Source organism: Dermacentor albipictus, chromosome 7 (genome assembly GCF_038994185.2).
Source record: "Dermacentor albipictus isolate Rhodes 1998 colony chromosome 7, USDA_Dalb.pri_finalv2, whole genome shotgun sequence".
Lineage (NCBI taxonomy): Eukaryota > Metazoa > Arthropoda > Arachnida > Ixodida > Ixodidae > Dermacentor > Dermacentor albipictus.
The window spans coordinates 77350724-77366758 of record NC_091827.1 but is presented as its reverse complement, the minus strand read 5'-3'; the positions used below and the strand labels follow the sequence as shown (position 1 = coordinate 77366758).

Sequence of the window (16035 nt, the reverse complement as noted above, 5' to 3'; positions counted from 1 at the left end):
GGCAATTTTAGGATGGAAATAACGGAAGTTTGCGCCCATAGAAATGCATGGGCACTGGATCAGACCTTCGGTATGTATTGAATTAACTGAAAATTCTAGTGAACTAGAGTCGAATTGCTGCAAGTCAACTATACAAATAAGGTTTGTTTCCCCCCTTTCTATTTTGGCCTTCGGCATCCTTGAAAGCCTTGAATGCTTGTTTAGTCAGATGTTCTGTACAAACCTCCATAGTGTTACTTCAGAAACGTAGCAGTACAAGAGAGAACAGAAGCAATGGAGGCACCTTGTTTTTCTCTTATAGGCTGCAATGTTTTCAAGGTGTCTGTACCAATGAGTTTTGTTTACAGTGAGGCCACATAAGGTATGCAGCCCATGACATTTTTGACAGCTATACGGTAGGAACAGGGTCCTCTTTGGTGTAAATAGTGGTCATGTTGCTGGTGACTGCGGTGCTTCAGAAGTCTCGCCAGTTTACATTCACACCAATTTTAGCCTCCAGGCAAGTGCAACTCTTTATGCATGCAGTCTTGGTGAATGATGACCTGTCAAGTGCGAATAATGTAAGGGCTTTTAGAATGAAAGTGCTAGCTATTGACTTGCCGAAGACTGAAAGTTACCTTCAGGGCATCACCTAGTGAACGTTGATGTAGTTTCCCATGCGTCCTGTGCAAGTGTGATGAGATGAAACAGATACCCGAGCTCTCCTAAGCGGCTGTTTTGCCCCCCTTCACCACCCTCCGCTTGTGCAGCCACACTCGGACTGGGGTCGTCAGCTGAGGCTGGCCCTCCAGGAACTGGTGCAGCTCCTGCAGGATGATAGGGCCGTGTCTGCCTACGAGCTGCACAGCAGCGGGCTGGTCCAGGCACTGCTACGCCTGCTCGGAAAGAGCGTGAGTTGCCACCTGGAAGCAATGTGCTTCATTCATTCATTTATTTTGTTTGTGCTATTTATACAACGCGACGTTACAATTTCGTGACACACATTGCCCACGAGTTCTCTTGTCATTCAGACATGTTTGCCGCAGACTGTCTGTTACTCTGTAGGCACTCTGTCCCAAAGTGTTGCCGTTTTGGCGATACCTTTGGGGCATTTGTCAATGAGCTGGCCACTCTGAGAGTTGGCGCTTCTTGCACCTCTGCTCGGCGCCTTGTACAGTGACCAACATGTGCCTACTTTGTTGCTTTAGTCATGGAGGCATGAAATTCACTTTGCACAGACTGTAGGCGGCGGTTGAGCTTGTCATGCAACCGTTGCGGTTCACTGGCAACGGGAGCATGGTGTTCTGCTGCTGAACATAAGGTTGCAGGTTAGATTCCCAGTTGCCCTGACCAGGCTATGATGGGGGTGGAATGTAAAAACACTTGTGTAACGAGTTTGGATGCACGTTAAAGAATCGGTGATCAATAAGGCTAATTGGGGCCCTCTGCTACATTATCTCTCATTGCCGCTGTGTTATTAATTGACCAATCAACTCTTGATATTGTAACAGTAACCTTTTAACTCTTTTTTAAGTTCTCTCCTACAAGAGGGAAGGAAATTTTGAAAAATGTGTTACTTGACCAATTTTTTACACTTAATGCTCTCAATAAAAAAAAGCAGTTCAGTTCATTCCTAGTATTCAATGAAAACAATGATAAAGTGTCTGTAGACTTCTTTCTCAATGTACATTAAAAAAATGCAATAATATTTCATACACTCGTGATAGCAAAACAAATAAAATCTACAGAATTATGGCAGCTGTTATCGCTGGAATGCATGGCTCATTACAGCAGAGCAAAGCGTAGGAAAATTGACCTTAGATGAGTAAGATTTGTTCCTGGTGTTATCGGTGCGAACTGGCAGGAAGAGCAGAGCTTGGGATTATGTGGTTAGTTAAAAGCTAGATTAAGTGGCCATCATTTCCCCCCCACCGACTGTGCAGGGTCTGGAAGGGAGCAATGGCCATCTGGCTTGGAGAGCCAATCGGCTGCTCAAGGACAGGGTGCACATCTTCAAGAACTGCTTCCACGACAAGCCTTACGGCAACGAGTGAGTCCCGCCGCGCCACATATTACCATAGAAACTTCGTTTATTGGCCCCGCATTTCGATAGGGGCAAAATGCAATAATACCGTTGCACTTAGATTTAGGCGTGCATTAAAAAAAACCCAGGTGGTCCAAACTTCCAGAGTCTGCTTCACTACGGCGGGCTCCATAAACGGATTGTGGTTTTGGCATGTAAAACCCCATAATTTCTTTTTTTTTCTTTCATTTATTAGTCATACTCGCGTAATAGCCATGCTTCCACATTTAAATACTAGGTCCTTACTCCCCAAACAAACTACTTGGGTTGTGCTCTCATATTATGGGCTGGGAATAAACTTGAGGACGTGAATAGGTCATCATTTTTATGACGAAAACTGTGTAACCAGTCTAGCCATATCTATCGTAGCAGTAATGGTACGTACTAGCTGATGTTACCCAGATTGGCTTGCACAATTTTATGCAGAATTTGCATTTTGTGAAAACAAAGAGTGCAGGATCCATGAGAAAAACATTTTTAAAAAGGCTGCTCTTTTGTTCTCTCTTACTGCACAAAATGTTGTCCATTCATGTATTGCAAGATTGTCAATTATAACTGTGCACAGGGTGCACGTGATTGGCCTAGGCCAATCACGTGAGGTGAAACTGAATGTACGTTTTGAACAGTGTTCTCTAATCCTGCCCCAGTTAATTACACATGCATGCAAGTGCCTTCCCTGGCCACGGTATGAGCACCAAGAAATCTAATAACTGTACTGGCAGCCATTCAAAGCTATTTCTGATGTTGCTGTGGTGATTTGTGCCCTTCCTCACTGCTGCATTTTCGTGGCTGTTATGCCCTTTTTTTTTTCGGTGGTCCCTTGAAAGATGTATCAATGTGGTTCTACTGTAATCATTTCTTGCTTTTTATGTGCCACTCCACTGACTTGCCATTGATATAAGGTGCAAAGCATGCAAATTGTGCGTGTGACATCCACAGGTCAGTCATCCGAGCATGCCGATATGGCTGCACGGAGTTACGCTTGTGGAAGATAAGGCTGTCAGCCGCGTTGTCTCGAGGCAGTGCCGTCTTGGTGATGCCACGGTGTCGACCGCTGACTCGCCGGTCGCTTCAGAGAGTTGGTTCTTGGGTCTGTTACCCAGTGCCTTAGTGTGGTGACCAACAAGTTCCTTACTTTCCGATCTGTCAGAACCCCAGGGAGTCAATATTAAGCTCGAACCCTTCACTACATTGTGCCTCATTGGGAAACGGTGCGATTTAGACATAAAGGCACACTCACACCAGTGATTGACAAAGGTTGCGCGGCTGCAACTGGTGGCCAAGGAGGGACTCAAGGCGACCGGTGGCAAGCATTGGCAAGCATTGCTTATCCATTGCCACGCTGGAATGTCTTGCTATTGGTGTCATTCACGTCTGCTCGCACCACCATTTCCTTATGAAATAAGCATTGGCATGTACAGATGTCCCTCTGCTGCGCTGCTAATTGCTCCAGCACTTGTGCAACTCAAATCGTGGATTTGAAAAACTCGAATTTCTCGTTCTCTTTTTTTTTTCTTTCAAGGATTCTGAATTTCACTACCTTTCGGCTCGGACACCCAGCAGCCAGACTTCATCGTTATAACCGATAATGCGGCATCAGGGCATTGTAGTAAGCGGGTTATTTCACCATGGAAAACATACAAAAATTGACGGTGCAGCAGCTTCTCATTGTTATAACCGATATATTGTTAAAACCAATATCGTTATAAGTAGGTTCGACTGTATTTTACACGTGAGCAAATATGCTCCCACTTTGAAGAGTTGCGATGCGGGTGTATGAACCTCGGCGATAAAAGTTGGCACAGCACCAAGAATGAGGTCAGTGGCGCTGTGGATCACGCCATTGGCACAGCTGGCATGGTGCCAATGCGCACAGGTAGTGTAACGCGGATCTGAAGGCCTCAAAGCCCGACATAACTCGACCCTTGGAGAGCTACATAATCAGTTTTGTATCAGGGCTTGAAAAGCACAGTTAGATAAACAGTAAGAGAATAATTAAATAAACAGTGAGGGCAGAAATGATAGAAAGTATGTTTACACGAAATACGGGTTCACTTCGTGGAACAAAGGTGGTTCTTTGTCTTTTTTGGGGAATTCTGGCCCCCAAAATTATGTTTTGCATCACCAAAGTTATGCTTTTTTTATTTTTGGTAAGATGAAATATTTTGTGTGATTCTACATGAGGGTTTCACAATTCCAAATCGCCAACTAAACATGCTAAGCCAGTAACGGTATCTACAGCATTTGGATGCATGATTAAAGGTGTCAACTTTGAGATATAAAGAAAGAAGCTGAAAACGGTGCTCTCTCCATCTGACATGTTCCTCCTCTTTCTCTCGAACTGCAGGAGCCGTTCTCCATTTGTGACCCTGCTGCGTAAACTAGTCATGGTGCTGGAGTCGATAGAGAAACTGCCAGTCTACCTGTATGACACGCCTGGCTCCGGCTATGGCCTCCAGGTAAGAAGGCCACTCCCCGTTCCTTTGCCTTCTGCTCAGGCATGCATGAACGCAGCTTCAAGCTGTGTGGAAAGTGCAGGAAGAGAGCGCAGTCGGCTGAAGAGAGTCGCTAATAAGAGGGCAGGAGTGCGTGGGACGGTAGCATGAAACAATGCACTTTGTTGCATGTCTCTTCAGCAGGGCAATGATATTGTAGCGATGCTAATGCCTTTCGGGGCTTTTCGCATTTGTGAGTGGCCATGTTGAACGCTCCATCCTCTTGGCCGCTCACAAATGCGAAAAGCACCGAAAGGCATTAGCATCGGGAAAAGGCATCGCTACTAAATCGCAGCCCAGTGTTGTAACATGTGGCCACCTCCTGAGAACAGCTAGACGCAGGTGTGTGAGATCCAGTGGTCTCTGTCCAGAAACCAAAGCTCTTTGTGTACAGTCGACTTCTGGTGTTTCGACCCTGTTGGGACCGTCGAAATTGAGTGAATTATTTGGCGGGTTAAGTTAAACAAAATGCCGAAATAATGCAAAAACACATCGCTGATTGATTTGGTAAGATTTGTCTGGTCCTACAATACCCCGAATCAAACGTGTGCCTGCTTTCTGTGTGTATAAAGTAGAAAACTAACATAAAGATAACTTTAAAGCTCCTAAACAAAGTAGAAATCTAATGCACACCCACTCTTTTAGTAAGAAAAATTAGAAAGCGTCTACAGCAAAACCTCATACCACATTAGCAATGTTTTCAGAAGTTCGCTGCTGACTGCTTATAGTTTAACATGTAAAAATATTTCAGTACTACAAACTTATCGATGTCAAACTTTTTAGAGTAATGATCTTAATTCAGTTTTCATGTCATGCTAAGAACACCTCAGTGCTATGAAATATTTTGAAATCTGGGATTCTTAGATTTCCATGTATCCTTTACTGCAGCCAGAACAGTAAACAAGCTGAGAACAGACAAACAAGACGCAGAAAGTGATAATGATGAGGGCCTTCATTGGCGGGCTATTCCTGATACAAAACTTGTGTTGAATTTGAGCAAATGTGGTGCGTCTTCACTCGCAGAACGGAGAACTGAAGGCACCGAGTGCTTTGCCTTTTCTATGCTTTGTCACGTGACTTTGGTGCTCCTTTATAAATGCAAAGCTGCAGTTGAAAGCAAAGTGATGATGAAAATTTTAGCCCACTATTTGACGAGTTAAAGATCAAATCAACTTTTATTCGACATCAACAGTTACAGATGTCAAATGTACGGGCTAAAAGCTCTCCCGCGGTCTGTACCTGCCGTATTTACTCGAATGTAGGCCGGTCCCAATTCTAAGCCGGCCTCCAATGTCCAAAGCCAGAAAAAATAAAAACCTTACCTGGAATATAAGCCAAACAAAAAGAAGTGAAAAAGTGAAAAAAAAAGTGAAAAAAGAAGTGCAATACTGTTTTCATTCACAAAATGAAAACAGTATTTATTTAATATGAATGTACCAAGCTCACTCTAAGTCATCATCGCTGCTTTTCTTGTACGCTTGTGGATACGCATGCGCAGACAGTGCGACACGGCTGGTACGCATCGAAGCACGGCACAATCTCAGTGAACAGATCCTCTCATATCGCGTGCTTATCTTCCTTATCGCTATCATCTCCTCGTTGCGGCGCACGCAAAAGGAGTCTCCTGTTGCCTCCTCCAACGATGGACGTTTTTCTTATTGATGCTGAAGTCCTGCCCCGCTTGAACGTTTGACAATGCCTGTGACAATGCCATAACTTTTCATTTGTGGCATTGCCTGTTTGGTGCCATTACGATAACACCATGCCGCGTGCCGATGCTTAGCCACCATACCAATACGACGCAGGTCAAGATGGCGACATAGCTCATGTGCTTTGGTTGGCTAATGGCGTGGCTAGTAGCGGCTGTGATACTGACTTTTCTAGAAGACGCCAGCTATGCACCATATTCATCATTTTCAACTACAAACTGGCGCGCTTTTTCTCAAATTTAAGCCAACTCTAGAGTTTGGTATATGATTATTTGAAATAAAAACTATTGGTCTAGATTTGAATAAATACGGTAGTAAGGTGCAAGCACTAGTCGCATACAAATCATAGTCTAGCAAAAGAATTCAAGTGAGTGCAATCTGTAGCAGCAACATGCATGCATTGCATACACGTATCTGTGTCGTGTGGAAAATCTGTACCATTGTGATTCCATTAGTGATTTGCAGGTGTGCTGCCTGTTTCATGCTCTTATTGGCTGGTTAGTTCATTGTTTACAAATATATATTACATCTAACGTTGAATGAGTTGCGGTACTGTGTTGCTGACCAATAACCTTTCACTGTCACACCCTTAGGTGCTGACGCGGCGGCTTCGGTTCCGCCTGGAGCGAGCACCGGCTGAGACGTCCCTGATTGACAGAACGGGACGGGGCCTGAAGATGGAACCGCTGACCACGGTCGGCCAACTCGAAAAGTATCTGGTCAAAATGGTGAGTCGGGGACAGGAATGGGAAGTAGCTCCTTTTATGCAATACAAAGTCTTTGTCAAGTGCATTGACCTCGGCATGCTCGATATGATTAGATATCGTCGAATAGTAATACGAAAAGAAATAGCATTGAGTTCAGAGTGGCCTTATATGTGAGGTGAAAAATAAAAAAAATAAAAATAAAAATATGCATGTTTTTTTTCTTTCCGTCATCACCAGCATTAACAGTAGCTTTTTTTTTTCTGCTTCAATCAGGTGGCGAAACAGTGGTACGACTATGACCGCTCTACGTTCAACTTTGTCAAGCGCCTCAAGGAACCTGGGGCACGCTTTGTGTTCAACCATGTGCGGGACTTCGATGAGAACGGTCTCATCTACTGGATTGGGACTAACGGGAAGTGAGTATGCCCTGCACCATTGAGGTCTAGGCACCACGATTTACAATCACGACATTGGTGCTGCATTTATTGTAGTCCTCGCAGTGCCCTTAGTCACTGATGAGATTGAAGAGCCTTTCAAAAAAAAAAAAAAAGCTCATCCTTCCAGAAGAGCGGCTAGTTTTCCTTTTCTGGTAATTTGAACTCCCCACCATGATTTAATTGGTGCATCGACGCTAGAAGTTTGCCAGTGTAAGGCTACTACTGTCCATGGTGCCAAGATTAGGTGAAAAAAGAAGAAAAAAAAATCACCGATAGGGATGGACTTTTTGAACCTTCTTAGCTGCAGCGACACAAAGTGTTCAAATTAGTATGGAGAGATGTTTGTGAGGTGCTGCCCTTTCGAGCTGAAGACATTCTCGTGCGTCCTAAGCAGGCTTTGACCGCATGAAGTAAACAGGTGAAAATGCCTAGCACTCGCGGCACCCCCCATGTACTTCACATAACCTTTCGCAAGACTTGTATAGAAGTGGGAGGGCACTGCAGTCATAGGTCATGGTTGCAGTGCTCTCGTTATTGCTGTACATCCTGTTGGCACTTCAGTCGTGAGGTTTTATGTGCTCGGCTGCTTCAGAGTCACTTGTAAAGAAAAGTAAATGCTTCTTAAGGGGGGAAGTGGGTCTTAAAAATCTTTTTCTTATTTATGGGTTAATCTTTAATAAACTCCACTGTCTGGGGTAATTTTTCGTGCTGATTTCAGATCTGTAATTAGATTTTTGATAGCTGTAGCAGTTCAAAAAATATTGAGGTCTGAAGTCAAATTAATTTCAAACTCGTTACGGGGCTTTTTGATGATTCCGTCTTGCTAAACCAAAAACTAAATGCATGACACCATTGCTAAAGACCTACTGTAGGGGGTGATGCTATTTTTATTCATTTGGAAGCATTTTGCGGACAAGAAAACAATCTTGCATTTATTATGAAAATTTTTTTCTAATTAGCAGCGAGTACTATACTTGAATGTAATTTTCATGACGGGTCAAGAGTAATGAAAATAGCATCACCCCGCAGATCATTTCAATACGAATAAAATGATACCACCCTTGTCATTTTTGGCCAAAGACAACCTAGAAAAAACACCCGTAAGGCGGAGTACAGTGTGCAAAAACATCGAACTGAAATAAACGCATTTGAAGTTTCAAACAAATGTAGCTTTTGCTGAAGTGAATCTACAGCAATACAAATGGCACCATTTTGAAGCTCTATGTTTTGTAAGAATGGCCATACTAAATGTGTGACTGCACACTCTCAAAATAATACCACACTGGCCACTGAACTAGCACAAGAAACTTTATTAGGCACCATGCTCTACAAAGAGCATAGTGCCTGGGTTTCAAACCGAAGTGTAGAACTCTGAGTGGGCATGAATTATAGTTCCAGTGTTGTACATGCAGGCTGTCTGATTGATAGCAGTCTCCATTACAATCAGTTAGGCATTTTTTCATTTGGTATAATTGACCATGTTACTGAATGAAGGCTCTGAGTGTGTGTAGCCTTCCAGGTCATCTTCACCTGACAGTGGCTGTGGAACTTAGGATCAGAGAGCCAGTGATAGATATGCAGCTGCTAGGTGCTTTCCAGAATTTTACTTTTGTATGATGCCTCGATCACTTCTGCAGCCAGGTGTGTGCCAGCCCAAGGGGCCTAGTGAACAGAGCTCATGATGAGGTTCTCTTTATAAAGGGGTGGTATGATAGATATTGTTACGAGCTATCGTGACAATATGATAATAGAGCGAACGCGCAATGTGCTTGGTTGCGAGTCCGAAGTGCCGATGTGCGAAATGCACAGCCGCAGATACAAGGAGCCGACGCGCGATGTGCTTAGTCGCGCAGTTCAAGGTGCCGACGCGCGAAATGCCTAGTCGCGGGCCCGAGGAGTCGACTTTCGACGCGCTTATTCGGGCAGTCCGAGGTGCCGATGCACGAAATGCCTAGTCGCGGGCTCGAGAAGTCGACCCTCGATGCGCTCATTCGGGCAGTCCGAGGTGCCGACGCGCGAAATGCCTAGCCGCGGGCTCGAGGAGTCGACACACGATGCGCTTATTCGCGCAGTCGGAGGCGCCGATGCACAAAATGATTAGGTGACGGTCCGAAAAGTCCGCGCGCGATGTGCATGATCGCCGACTCGGAGACTCCCTATGCGCGGTATGTTTAGCCGCGTTTCCGAGGATTGCGTGCGCGATACGAATTTGTCACGAATTCGAAACGCCGAGTGCTGAAAGGCTTAGCCGCATGTCCGCATGTCCGATGATTCCGCGCGTGAATGTTGGTTGCGAAGTCCGCGTCGCCGATGCTCGGAATGCTTAGCCGCGAGTCTGAAACGTCCACAAGTGCAGGGATAGGCCACGCTACTGCGCTGTCCGCGTAGCGCCCGTTTTGACACGTCGAGATTACGGCGAGTGGAGACATCAAACACGCGAGGTGCAAAGAGCCGAGCAGACGACGCGAGCGCCGGACCAATGGCGAACCGCGCTGGACCAATGGCGAACCGCGCTGGAGTCACGTGGCAGGCGCGGCCAATCGCAGACTCCGGCACGACCTTTAATCATTTGCTTTTTGTGCGCTTGTTTCTGTATGGAGGAGACTGCTGAAGCGGCAAATTTGAAGACGGAGAAATGCGCTTTCCAACGAGACCAAGATGGCGGCGCTCGGTCGCGCCGTTCCGGAGATATCGTGGCGTGAAAAACGCTGTTCTTTCTTGATTTCCGCGAGATTTTTCGCAACCTTGGCTGATAAAACGAATTTTTTAGAGCACTTCTAAGTGGTTTACAGTGATGATATTTGGGTATCAGATAGAAAAGGGGTTATAGAAACTGAAATTGTGATTTTCAAAAAATTGATTTTTTGGCCATTTTTCGCGATTTAAAACCCGCGTCCCCCCTTAAGGGGGGACATGGTGATTAAAAGTTATCATTATTTATTTATAACCCAAACTTGATAAAAATTGGCATGCTTATTTAGTTTCTTCTCCTGATTCTAAAAATGCAATTATTTTTTCTGTAGGTTCATTATTTCAATACCTAATTAAGAAAACAATGTATTTTACGGTGTCTTTTTTCTTACTACAATAGACAAATAACCGCTGCACAAAAATAGACAAATGACATATGGTCCAATAGAAGAAAGCACAAGCTTCACAACATAGGAAGAACTTTTATGGTTGGATCAATATTTCCTACTTTATAGTGCACTGAACTTCATTGTTCTGAACATGGCCATGCTTTAGTCAGACAAAAGACAAATTTTAAAAACTTTAAACAAAGAAAATTGAAAAACTGTTTCCTATGTTTGGTGCTCCAAACATCTAGCTTCATGCTACAAAAAAAATTAGTACTATATCTATGATAGCTACTGATATATCACAGTAAATGTCTTGCTGGGTGGGTAAAATTAGCATTTCGAGAAAATCAAGAAAACAAATAAATGTCACATTTAATTGTGAAGAGTCACAAATGTGTGCACATACACATTCCCAAAACATTAGTAGGCTCCTGGGGCATAGTCAATTTGGGCATTTGTGCCTCTGTGGCGCTTTTTGAACAAGCACTGCACATTTTCTGCCGATGCACGCTTGTGTTCAGATGCGGCTGATCGGCACCGGTCTTTTTCCTCCATGCGCTGCATACACTTTTCACCAGCGCTGACACCGATGTGCGAACTGTGCCCGCGAGTCATCCAAGACCCGTCGTACGATACAGCGACGTTGCCCGGGTTGCCGAAGTTTAATTGGCTGTAAAGCTGCCGGACCGACTTCGCGCATTCTGTTGTAAGCGTCTCAGCTGCGCGGGTCGCGGCGGGCGTCAACTTCGTTTTGACGTACCCCTGCCACGTTTTCGTATGGAGCCCGCGGTGCGATATATTCATTGTTGCGAAAATATCATTGAACGCAGTTTGCCGATTGCCGGTGCTTTGCATTGCGCGCGCAGCCAGAATATTGACGGTAAACGGATTCACTTTCTGAGTCCCATTCACACGCGGCGAGCTCCACGCTGACGCTTTGTCGCCGCATTTCGAGCATATGAGCACCAGACTTACTGCAAGGCCATATTCGCGCTCCTTCCGGCTGATTTTCGCGCTACCGCCGCATGTATTACAATTCATATGCTCCAGCAGTGCGTTCACCGATTCCAGGCACACCACGGTGAAAACTGCGTCGTCAAGCGGGCCGGCCGCGACATCGCCAGCGGACAAGATCTCCGACTTACGGCTCACTGCTGCGGTTGACGCGAGCTATTGTAGTTTCTCGTCGGATCTCATGTCGATTACCTCCAAATCTGAAGGCGTCAGCATAACGGTGTCACGACGGACGCGGCTGGCGTTTTCGTCGCACCTACTCGTTGTCGCACTACCTAGGCCTAGCACTCGGTCGGCTCCATCAGTTCCGTCGCTTGACGCCGTTGGTGGCTCGTCCTCAACCACTTGCGACGCGGTGGGGCGTTTTTTGAAGTTGTTGAGCATGGACTTCTTCCTTTTCTTTCCATACTTGTGCTTAGAGTCAAACTTTCGGAGCGGAGGAGGCATCGTCGCGCGTACTCACACAACGATCGCATCGAACATGGCGTCTCGCGTGCGCCTCTGCTGCGGCTAGCAGACAGCTCGGGAGTGCGCCCAGCCAATCACGTGGCGTTATCTCGTCACGTGCATGCGACAGCGAATGAGAACGCGCGTTTCATCTATTTTTGCCGCCAGTTTTTGTATTGAACCAGCAAGCCTAACGAAGCGGCAGCGCGCGATATTTGAAGCTGAAACCGCGTTCTTTCAAACGAGACCAAGATGGCCGCCCTCAAGGCACTAGTACGCGAGCGCGGCGTCATTGAATGTGTGTCGTTTTCGCGTCGACACACGCGAAAAATCAGGTGCCCCATCTGTTTTTAAATTGTTCGTACGGCTGAAATATGACCTTACGAGATTTGAAACTTGGCAGATAGGGAGAATAGTAGATGTAGATTAGAGAAATGCTATTTTCCAAAATTCGTTTTTTTACGATATTTTGGGTCTAAAGACCCGTGTCCCCCCTTAAACCCGGGCACCATGGTTTTATGATGTTTTTGACTGGAAGCGAAAATTGGGATGTGGAACTGCCATCAGAAAGGAATTCTGTGTGGAAAGTTTTAAGAATGTTCTTTAAGCTCGGAAGCTTTAAAGCTGCAGCATGTGAATGAGGAGAGGGACCTTCAGTGTTCATGTTCTGTTTTCATGTCCCCCCCCCCTCCCCCCTTTTTTTTCTGCCCAGGACATCGTCTGAGTGGGTGAACCCAGCTCAGGTGGGCCTCGTAGTGGTGTCCTCATCTGAAGGGCGCAACTTGCCTTACGGCCACCTGGAGGACATTCTCAGCAGGGACCCCTCGGCCCTCAACTGCCACACCAATGATGACAAGTGAGTGTGAAAGGGAACTTGTTGAAATGCCTGCAGCTATGCAGTGCTGTCTCGTTGCGTTGCTGGATTGTCATACAGTTCAATTCAAACTCTCAGCCACGAGTTGTGCAGTATATGCTACATCCATTGTTGGTGTTCAGGTTGGCTTGGCCTATGTAGGTGCAGCAAGAAGAAAGACCTGATGTCTAATCTTGCCAACAAGATTATATTGCTCTTGACAGAACTTTTGGCGTGCATTCGTGTTTTCTCTGTACACGGCACAACACTAAGCCATCACTTGTCTATGAGATGGCAGCCAACTTGCCCTTTCAATTTTTTGTTTTGCACGCCCCTCCCCTCCCTCTTTCTACTCAAAATTTCTATTTAATAACTGCACCTAAGGATGCATGTTGCTCACAGGACACACATTGCTAAAGTGACTTAGTCTGCTTTGTAATCCTTGGTAAAGTACTGAAAATTGCATTGTCCTGCACTGCAATCCTCGTTCTTTTTTCTTTCTGCAGGCGTGCCTGGTTCTCAATAGACCTGGGTGTCTGGATCATCCCCAACTGCTACACCTTGAGGCATGCCAGGGGCTACGGCAGGCGAGTGCACTTTACCTCCCAGATCGAAAGTAACTGGCTGCAGGGATTAAGTGCTTGTCATTTCTTCCACATACAGCAAGCGCTCATTGTAATAAGGGCATTGAGATAAGAAATTGACTTTGAGTTTCGTTAAAGCGAGGGTTTACTGTATGTGGTATGCATTCAAAGGAAACGCAGACTTCAGCGATTCATCCTGCTCTGAACTCCTCTACTAGCAGGCTCTCGCAGCAGACATCGCCGGCTGCTCAAGAACAAACTCACTACAATGTCGTCCTCATCCACTACAGCAGTGCCTGCCTGTTACGGTCTCAAACTACATGCACACGTGTCACCATAAGGCCTGCATGGCACACCAAACCTTACTCAGATTGCCAAGCACTGAAACAGCACTATAGAGTAGTGGTTAGGACCCTCACATTAACAAGGCTGCTTTACTCGAAATATTGCTTTATTCAAAGGTTTACTTGTGTTCCCACATTACTGTGCCTCAAGGACTTGAGTTTGTATTCCGGTGAGGTTTGTGGGCAAGGCCATTGTTGTCGAAGTAATGGAAAGGATCGACAGAAAGACACAGCAAACTCGGTTTGCAGCTTCTGTTGCAGTAAAATGGGGAAATTAGGTTCTGCAGAATTTAGATCTGTGGGTTTGCTCTGTGAAGAAATTTAGGAAGGTCAGCCCTACAAGATTTTCACGATTCATAAGCCTAAATTTTTTGGGGGTAGTCCCGCTGCGTTTTCATTTCAGTACTGCTGACACTCAGATTGACGTGTGCAGATACGACCGTGACAGTTCTTTCTTCCGCACTGCGCTTGTTTTGACGGGAGTTGAAATGTGGTCGCAGGTCGGCGCTGCGCAACTGGCTGTTCCAGGTGTCCAAGGATGGCTCGACGTGGACGACTCTGTGGAGCCACACGGACGACTGCTCCCTGAACGAGCCGGGCTCGACTGCTTCGTGGGCCCTGCCTGGCACGGCCGAGGAGACCCAGGGCTGGCGCCACGTGCGCATCCAGCAGACGGGCAAGAACGCCTCCGGCCAGACCCACTACCTGTCCCTGTCCGGCTTCGAGATCTACGGCACGGTGACGGGCATCTGTGACGACCTTGGTAAGGGGCCCCAACAGGGCTGTTTCTTCTCGCTCTCTTCATGGGCTTGCACTTGGAATGACATGATTGTGGACGGGGCTAAGCACTGTGCAGCAAACAATGGCACGAAAAATAAGGGTGTGCGAATACCGAATAGTAGATTTTGAATTGAATTTCGAATTGGGCCAAGAAAAAAAAAAGCCAAATATCGCAATGAACATCAGAATTTTTTTTTTTTCAGGAAATTTAATGCTTGCAAATTTTGGGCAAAAGAACGCAGTGCTGTACATGGCTAGAAGTTTCCTAGTGCTGCACGAGAATGTAGCTAGTTATCAGTGACTTGGGAACATTGAACTATCGTTCGTTCACCGGGGTGGCAACGGGCAAGAAAAACGGCCAGCTGGGTTGATGCATAGCAAAGCCCATACTCGCACAACTGTGCCATCCGTGATTGACCATCACTATTTATTATGCTCATCAGTAGCACGGTTGGAGAGTTCCCAAACGCTGGTCAATGAGGAAACGCTCCTTGTGGAGATTGATCATTTCCCGTGATCCGTGGTGTCATTCACTGTGACTGCAGGCAAAGCAGCCAAGGAGGCGGAGGCGAACGTGCGCCGTCAGCGCCGACAGATCAAGCAGATGCTGAAGTTGATGGTGAGCGGGGCTCGAGTGGTGCGGGGTCCCGACTGGAAGTGGCGCGACCAGGATGGCAACCCTGCTGGCGAGGGCACCGTCACTGGAGAGCTGCACAACGGTGGGTTGCTGGGGTTTGTGGCCGCCTACCTGATGGGCTTGGGAGACTAGCGGCCTAGTTGCAAGACGTCTGCCCACAAACTTGCAGGGCCTCCTCTTTTGCAGCTTTTTAGTCCGTTCCCCTGCTATTGAGGGAGGAAATAAACATGTATGAACGAATGAAATAATGAAATCTATTTGGCACTGTACTTATCACATTCCCAGAAAGTCTTCCTTCGTCATTATGAAATGCAGCTATGTAGGGCACAATGTGTTTCTAAGCAAGTTTTGAGGGATGAACATCTCGAAATGGGTAGTAGTATCAGTGCCTTTACTAGGTGGGGCAAGTGCTCGCTTCACTTGAAGCCTGTGCCCTTGAGTAACCACAGTTGATAAGCTAGTTAGTACAAATTCAATAATGAGAAAACTGACAATTGTAGCACAGTATCTGATGCCGGCCACCGCTACGAGGTGTGGCTAACAAAAATGCAGTTGTCTTGAACCTTATTTTTCATAATTGATAGCTCAAACACCTCTCGTGAGACATAGTACGTCTTTAGAAGTCTGGAGTGAAGCCCTTAGAAATGGAGTGAAGCCATGAGTCAAGTCATTCGAGCATCCCAGCATGGGTGTTCGGAGTTACGCTCATGGCAGATAATGCTGTTGGCCGTACTGTTTTGAGACGCGGCTGTTTTAGCAGCATCTCAATGATAGTACCCGACATGCTGGTCACTTCAGAGAGTTGGTGCCTGGGGTGTTTTTACCAGGTGCCTTAGTACAGTGGCCCACAGGCCCCTTGGCAGACGAAGCCAGACATTGGCTCCAA

The 16035-nt window shown here is 46.2% G+C and overlaps 1 protein-coding gene across 2 annotated transcripts in view; it reads left to right on the top strand.

Annotated features, from left to right (window-relative positions):
• The window catches only part of Ufd4 (ubiquitin fusion-degradation 4-like), a 157999-nt gene that overhangs the window by 95959 nt on the left and 46005 nt on the right, over positions 1 to 16035 (top strand). For both annotated transcript variants that reach the window (XM_065428317.2, XM_065428318.2), the window contains exons 15-23: positions 750 to 890; positions 1923 to 2029; positions 4410 to 4521; positions 6860 to 6994; positions 7247 to 7389; positions 12664 to 12807; positions 13311 to 13391; positions 14233 to 14495; positions 15058 to 15231. In XM_065428317.2, coding sequence (XP_065284389.1) covers positions 750 to 890; positions 1923 to 2029; positions 4410 to 4521; positions 6860 to 6994; positions 7247 to 7389; positions 12664 to 12807; positions 13311 to 13391; positions 14233 to 14495; positions 15058 to 15231 — 1300 coding nt within the window. The remainder of the gene's footprint in view (positions 1 to 749; positions 891 to 1922; positions 2030 to 4409; positions 4522 to 6859; positions 6995 to 7246; positions 7390 to 12663; positions 12808 to 13310; positions 13392 to 14232; positions 14496 to 15057; positions 15232 to 16035) is intronic.